At 35.4% G+C, this 8,267-nt stretch overlaps 1 protein-coding gene across 1 annotated transcript in view; it reads left to right on the top strand.

The window, feature by feature from the left end:
- LOC107741083 (kelch-like protein 4) overlaps positions 1–8,267 on the top strand; it is a 38,163-nt gene that overhangs the window by 27,887 nt on the left and 2,009 nt on the right. The window contains exons 9-10 of the mRNA XM_016553676.1: positions 5,497–5,709; positions 7,021–7,192. Coding sequence (XP_016409162.1) covers positions 5,497–5,709; positions 7,021–7,192 — 385 coding nt within the window. The remainder of the gene's footprint in view (positions 1–5,496; positions 5,710–7,020; positions 7,193–8,267) is intronic.

Genomic DNA, 8,267 nt, shown 5'->3' with positions numbered 1-8,267 from the left:
TGTGTCAGCTGCGTCACGCCGGATCTGTTTCCTACGTTGTTGTGATTTGATCTAAATGGAAACAGCGTATCCGTGTGACGCAGCTGACACAGAACAGCATACGGCTGTTTACGTCCAGCGGATATTCTCCAAAATGGCACTACAGGGTGACGCGGAGGAGACGAATTGTTCAATAAAGTTGTTCTTTTTTTTTTTTCTTTTGCACACAAAAGGTATTCACGTAGCTTCGTAAAATTACGGTTGAACCACTGATGTCACATGGATTATTTTACAGATCTCCTTGCTACGTTTCTGGACTTGGGAACATTTCTGTTGTATTGCTGTCTGTGCAGGGTCAGAGACCTCTCAGATTCCATCAAAAATATCTTAATTTGTGTTGCGAAGATGAACGAAGGTCTTACGGGTTTGAAATGACATGAGGATGAGTCATTAATGACAGAATTTTCATTTTCGGGTGAACTATCCCTTTAATAGATTACAAGTTCATGAAAATTGGCAATTGGTATGTAAAAGATGTTATTATACATGTTTAGTCCACATGTTTGTGCTGTGTTCTCATTGCATTTGCAAAATCTTTACCAGCGGGTGCCGCCCAACATGTGGTGCTGTTTAGCATGTTTACCAAAGATGCATTCTATGAAAAGAAAATTAGTAATAGTGTTGTAATAGTAACTGTGTTGCCTTTCATGACAAAGAGTTTCACTTGTTCCAGTTAATAATGTAGGCACCAAATTCGCTAACTTAAATTCAGTAGAAAATATAACTTTATTCATTACAAAACAAAGTGAAAACTTATTGCTGTGCGTCTATTTCGATAAACACGCCAAAGGCAAACCAGTTGGGGCATAATAGAAATTGTGTGGCTCAAGTGCCTCAAGAAATAACAGCAAAAATAACCGGATGGTCAAACATCAAAGCAAGTGTGTATAAATTAACAAAGGCAATCTGGGCTGCACATAAAAATGTGTATAAAAAATATGGCAGGGAATTTAAACTCACAGAGAATATGCACTGTACAATAATCCCATAAAACTGACACTCAAAGGTTGCCTATAAAGTGCACTGCAGTTGAAATGACATGAGGATGAGTCATTAATGACAGAATTTTCATTTTCGGGTGAACTAACCCTTTAATAGATTACAAGTTCATGAAAATTGGCAATTGGTATGTAAAAGATGTTATTATACATGTTTAGTCCACATGTTTGTGCTGTGTTCTCATTGCATTTGCAAAATCTTTACCAGCGGGTGCCGCCCAACATGTGGTGCTGTTTAGCATGTTTACCAAAGATGCATTCTATGAAAAGAAAATTAGTAATAGTGTTGTAATAGTAACTGTGTTGCCTTTCATGACAAAGAGTTTCACTTGTTCCAGTTAATAATGTAGGCACCAAATTCGCTAACTTAAATTCAGTAGAAAATAGAATTTTATTCATTACAAAACAAAGTGAAAACTTATTGCTGTGCGTCTATTTCGATAAACACGCCAAAGGCAAACCAGTTGGGGCATAATAGAAATTGTGTGGCTCAAGTGCCTCAAGAAATAACAGCAAAAATAACCGGATGGTCAAACATCAAAGCAAGTGTGTATAAATTAACAAAGGCAATCTGGGCTGCACATAAAAATGTGTATAAAAAATATGGCAGGTAATTTAAACTCACAGAGAAAATGCACTGTACAATAATCCCATAAAACTGACACTCAAAGGTTGCCTATAAAGTGCACTGCAATATCATAACCAAAATGTCGGTCAAGAGACGATTTATATGTCAGGACCCCAAAAGCGACAGCCAGAGATTTATAACAGAAACACGAGAGACCCTTGCTGTAAAGGGAGCAGCGAGATGCACCATGAATACCTAATGCTTACCACAGCGTCTTAGGGCTGCTGTCCTTAGGGTCGCACCAGGAGAATGTCTTTAGCTACTGATATCTGCTTAAAAAGGAAAAGCTTATCGTATTACCATTTAAAATTTTGACATTTGCCAATTTCACTACATCACGGAGACGAAGATGGACACTTGCTATTGAATTGTGTGTTTGTCTGATGTATGGCGTGCACCGCCAATGGCTGAGGCCTGTCTTATTTTTTGCTTTATTTGTTGGAAAAGGAATTGCTGTGCTAGAGGGGCCCATGTATGCAGTGGGAGGCATCGGGATACTATGCTATTTTTAAAATTTACTTTTTTTTCTATTAAAAAAAAAAGAAAAGAAAAGTGTAAAAAGGCTTTTCTATCAATAGCAGTATGTGCAGTGTGCTGTGGCTGATCGCTTTCCTCCACAGATTCTCCTCATGATGAGGTCTGAATTAGGTACTGGATCCAATATACAGCGTAACCCTGTACAGCCAGACGGGAGTTAATAGGCTCTGAGACCAAAGACCCTCTGGTGTCTTTTACATTAAAGTCGCTTGAGGGGCAGGCGAGCTGCTGTTAGCTCTGTCCAAGAAAACGGAGGCTGGGTTTGAATCTAGCTGAACATTGACTGATGACTCATGGGGCTTTTCTGTAACCAGGTCAAAAACAAACCCTTCAAGCTACCTCTAGAGTCCAGTGTCCTACTTCTCCAAGTGATTAATTGATCGGTCTTTTCACCAGGACATATCATAGGTATCTTTTCGAAGTTCTGTAGGGACAGGGTTTGTCAGCCTCTTCTGACCCAGAGACCCTCTTCTGACCCCATAATATAAAAATGCTTGAAATTCTTGGTACCACTGTAATCTCTTCTATTGATTAACATTATTGTGTTATGCTAAACCTAGTTTCTCAATTAACTACCTTTTTTTCCTTGGCCATGTCCAAGTGTCTTCACATCAGTGAATTGTCCAACAGAGAGCGATTTACTTTCGTTTATGTCTGGGCGATAAATCGATAACAATAATTATAGCGATATAATTTTCATCGAACAATTATAATTTTATCAATATAGAAAAGCTCAGAAAGATGTAGAATTAACTGTAGTAACCAGTGTTGGGGGTAACTCATTACAAGTAACGCGAGTTACGTAATCAGATTACTTTTGTCAAGTAACTAGTAAAGTAACGCATTACTTTTTTAATTTACAAGAAAATATCTGAGTTACTTTTTCAAAAAAGTAATGCCAGTTACTTTTTCCCATTTATTGACTGACAAGTCTCCTGTCCCCACATTGGGAGAAATCAGAAGTACAGAGGCGTTATGTGCGCTGTGTGAACATGATGTTACTGTAGTTCTAGACTAAACGTGAATGTGCATTAATTCATCCCACTCACAAAAAACAGATTTAGTATCAATCTAAATGAATTAAAACTGTGAAATGCAAACTCAGAATATGACGCAAACCTGCAATAATTAAATATGTTAAATAACACAAATGTATCTAATCCCATTTTATTAACCAAATTCTTTGCTGCTGACCTTTGATGATCCAGTTCAACCATACTAATAAGCAAAAATGACTTTAGAGAAACTAACAATTGTGCTTCATTTTTTTTTTATTGCTGAAGAGTGTTTCTTCTGCGTTCTACTGTACAGACGTGAATTTACTTTTGCTTCAGCCTGAGGTTTATTCATTACACTTTTTGGTGTGAAAGGGCTTTTATATTTGCTATAAATAGAACTTCTTATATTAAAAACAATCAAGCCCTGCTCATATTTAAAAAGTAACGCGAAAGTAATACAAAAGTAATATAACGCATTACGTAAGTAACGTAATTAAGTACTTTTTTAGGGAGTAATGCAATATTGTAATGCATTACTTTTAAAAGTAACTTTCCCCAACACTGGTAGTAACAATAACTACACCATGGTATTGTGGCAGAAATGTGGGATATTCATAACGAATTTTATAATATTATTAATATTGACATTAAAGGAGTAATGGAATATAATTTCAGTATTTTTACGATTAAACTATAGCGTTTGTGCATTTAAATCCTAAATGCATTTAGACTACTGTTTTACATATAAATACTATAGAAACCATATATTGTAGTTACATTTTTACCATGGTATTGAGGTTCTGCATGTGTGGTTTTAACTGGTTATCATGATCTAAATGTGTGCTACTATGGAAAACCATTGGTTAATTGAAAAAAAAAAAAAAAAAACTCGAGAACAGTCGGAACATTTAAATTTCACCATATAAAAATTAGGTTGTTAAATTTTTTACATGTTACTGTTTTCGATAAAGAACATAAATTTACATGTGCATCCTAACTCAAGCTACTGTCAACTCCAAGCTACTGTCAAATGTGCATTTGACAAAAATGGGACATTAATATTGCAGCCTGCACTGAATGATAAAGCCTGCACTTTATCGTGATAATTATCAATATTGTCTGAAATGAAAAAGTTTATCATACTATTTTTTTTTATTTGCCCATATTGCCCAGGCCTACTTTCGTTTAATGGTGTTTTCATGCCTTATAAAATCAATCAGATAATAGAAGTTATTTATTTTGACCACAATCTTTAGAACCACATTTAAAATGTTTTATATATATATTTCTGCAGTATTTCTTGGACCTCCAGGAGTCCGCAAACCCAGAGTTTTTCCACAAATAATTAATTTTAGCTATATAATTATCTTTTCAGGTAATGAGTAGTTTAAAACTCAAATAATACAAAAAATAATCAATAAAAAGAAAAAAAAAGAAAAGAAAAATGAACTTTGTCTAAATGAAATTTTAAAATATTTATTCTGTTAAACGCATGTTACTGTTTTTTGTGCTTTTTTAGTATATATTTTATAAATGGAAGTCGTTACTACCATATTGTGAAATATATTTGAGTGAAACAGAAAAACGGACAAGAAAGAAAAGTAGAACAGATATTTTATTTATAAATTGTATAAACTGGCTTATGAAATGTGAGCGGTGCATACAGGATCTCAGTGCAACTTGCTTAACTGCAGCGTGGCCTTGCATATGTCATAGACGTCAAGTAAACATATCAGAAGAGCAAGTTACAACATTTTGCTTAAAGATCCCAAAGTAAATGCCCAGATAGAAAGACCAATACCACAAATTAAGAAAATAAATAAGGTAAATTTTTATTTCATGCCACTTTATAAATAATACCTCTTAACAAATAAACTTCATTTCTGACACTTGTGCCTGTGGTGATGCAGGAGGGGAATAATGCTCTATAATTGAATGTAAACTCATTCAGGGCTGGCCAAAGCTAGTTATCTCAGCAGCCATCCTGGCAATGACCCCTGCCAAAATAGTTCTGCCTAAATAATAATGTACTTGTGTATACACAAGTAAGGTCCTGTATGCTTTGTTTATTTCCAAAACTATTGTTTTACTATACATTTCCATATTTTAAATTACCCCAAAAAAAAAAAAAAAGTACTAAAACCTTTTGCTCCTTTAGCTAAAATCAGGCTTTAAAAAATATTTTGAGATTGCTCCAACAAAGTACATCCTTTGACCATCCTGTTTTACTCTGATATACATCACAGTATGGAAGTTAAATAAGTTGTGAAAAGGTGAAACCTTTATGTATTTCCAGGTTGTTCGCTGTTGGCGGTCGTGATGGAAGCTCGTGTCTGCGATCGATGGAATGTTTTGATCCTCACACCAATAAATGGAGTATGTGTGCACCCATGTCAAAGAGGAGGGGAGGAGTGGGCGTGGCCACATATAACAGTTTCTTGTATGCAGTCGGAGGACATGATGCACCAGCTTCAAACCATTGCTCACGTCTCTCTGACTGTGTGGAGAGGTAAGCTGCCACAGCACAGCATCTGGGAAGAAAGAAATCCAACACCTGATCATAACGACAACACCACCCCACAAAAGCAGGCAATAAAAGAGTCTATATATATGTGTGTGTGTATATATATATATATATATATATGTGTATATTTAAAATGTAATTTATTCCTGTGATGTAAAGCTGAATTTTCAGTATCATTACTCCAGTCTCAAGTATCACATGATCCTTCAGAAAACATTCTAATATGCTGATTAATCATATGCACACCAATAAATGGAGTATGTGTGCACCCATGTCAAAGAGGAGGGGAGGAGTGGGCGTGGCCACATATAACAGTTTCTTGTATGCAGTCGGAGGACATGATGCACCAGCTTCAAACCATTGCTCACGTCTCTCTGACTGTGTGGAGAGGTAAGCTGCCACAGCACAGCATCTGGGAAGAAAGAAATCCAACACCTGATCATAACGACAACACCACCCCACAAAAGCAGGCAATAAAAGAGTCTTGGCACATAGTTATGGGTGCCAAGTACTGTCATTTGCATGCTTACTTGCAAATCTGGACACACTTTACTCCATTGTGAAACTGTTAGCCTCAGTAATTCAGTAATCTGGTGTTAGATGCCCCCTGCTGGTGATGATCTGAAATACAGCCTAAAGGTTGTAATTAAAATGTAAAACTCACCAAGGCTGCATTTATAATTTATTCCTGTGATGTAAAGCTGAATTTTCAGTATCATTACTCCAGTCTCAAGTATCACATGATCCTTCAGAAAACATTCTAATATGCTGATTAATCATATGCTCAAGAAACATTTAAATGTGGAGTAAACCTTGCAAAATTTTATTCAAAATAAGTTGGTTATAAGCAATATACTATTACTGTATTTTCATTATATAATTAGCCTATTTATTTCCTATCTATCTATCTATCTATCTATCTATCTATCTATAAAAAAAAAAAAAAAAAAAAAACTCCCATAAAATGTGACCAACTAGCTGTAAATACTTGAGGGAAAAGGCTAAATGAATAATAACCTAAATATAAAGAACAAAAAGACATCCTCATTAATGAACAACAGCCGTCAGAACCTTCAACTCATTACTCTGTTATTACTCTGCACGCTGAAAGCACAATAGATTTCATTGTTAGGGATGATAATCATAGTCCTTATGCTTTCAAAGGCTTTCATCATCTAGATTACAGACTGGCTGCTGTTTAACCTCTCTATGCAATTATCTCTCATTTTATCCAGTGGCTTGTATTGAAAGTGCTAGCACAGGTTTATACTGTTTTGTTCTGTTCTGAATTTACAGGTATGACCCCAAAACAGACACGTGGACCACAGTGTCCTCTCTGAGCGTCCCCCGGGATGCAGTGGGGGTGTGTCTGCTGGGAGACAGGTTATATGCGGTCGGAGGATATGACGGTCAGACCTACTTAAACAGTGTCGAGTCCTATGATGCACAGAACAATGAATGGACTGAGGTGAGTTCATCTTCAAATCAGGCTGCCTTTAAAGTAGTGCTTCATCATTTTTGGCTCCAAGGGCCCCATTGTCCACAACAATGTTCAAACGCCCCGTGGATTTTCCAGTTGTTTGTGATTAACTGGATAAGAATTAATTATTTTTTAGATATTTCTATGCACAATTTCTACCTAATTAAATATTTTAGAGCTTGTCATGACTTCAATATATTCATTATAGAAATGCCCATGGAGTTTTGATTAATTTACCATTCCATTCTAGAAATCACACTTTTAAAATTTGGCTTCCTCATATATCCAGATTTTTAAAGATATTATAAAGATTGATAAAGATATATTGGAAAGCCTGGATCTTCAAAGGAAAAAAAATAAAAATAAAAAATTCATCGGGTGAATTAAAATAAGAAACTGGGTTTGGTCTTATTTAAAATTATTTTAAGAAATAATTTGTAAAAATTTTAAGTGGCTCAAAAATAAGATGGTGAGAATGTATTTACACTGCAATTAAAATTGCATAAATAACACAATGAGATTAATGGTTAAATATAACATTTTGAAAACAGAAATATGAAATGATTAGGAATTTTTTTTTTTAAATATGAAACTAAAACCACTATTAGGTGGTGACTCAATGACTTACTCATCTTAATGAGTGAGTCACTGAATCATTTGATTCATTGAAAAGGACTGATTCAATAAAAAAATTAAGCAAGTGACTAATGACTTTATGAATGGGTAATTGAATCATGCGCTCAACCGATTTTTTTCAAAACACTACATTTCATTCAGTAATGCTAATGGGAGTCCCCCAGCCTCCCCTCAATTCAAACACTGATTTTAAAGCGGTGGTTCACTGGGTTTTTTCTAGGCTTGATAGTGTTTATGGGGTGCAGTCTAACATGCGTTAATGCTTCGTTTAAAAAACCTCAGCGGCATGTGCTCCGGTTGTATTGTAAACAACGGTAATATCGCTTATCAGTTTGAGCTCGATTGAGAAGCACAGGATATTATTGAAGAGAATTGTGCAGAACCTGTGCAAGCACGGCTTTTAATGGTAGGCCTATGTTTTTTGTTG

This window comes from Sinocyclocheilus rhinocerous, unplaced genomic scaffold, assembly GCF_001515625.1.
Source record: "Sinocyclocheilus rhinocerous isolate Xijiao unplaced genomic scaffold, SAMN03320098_v1.1 scaffold44, whole genome shotgun sequence".
NCBI classification, from domain to species: domain Eukaryota; kingdom Metazoa; phylum Chordata; class Actinopteri; order Cypriniformes; family Cyprinidae; genus Sinocyclocheilus; species Sinocyclocheilus rhinocerous.
The sequence above is the reverse complement of the archived record's forward strand: the minus strand, read 5'-3'. Positions and strand labels throughout refer to the sequence as shown.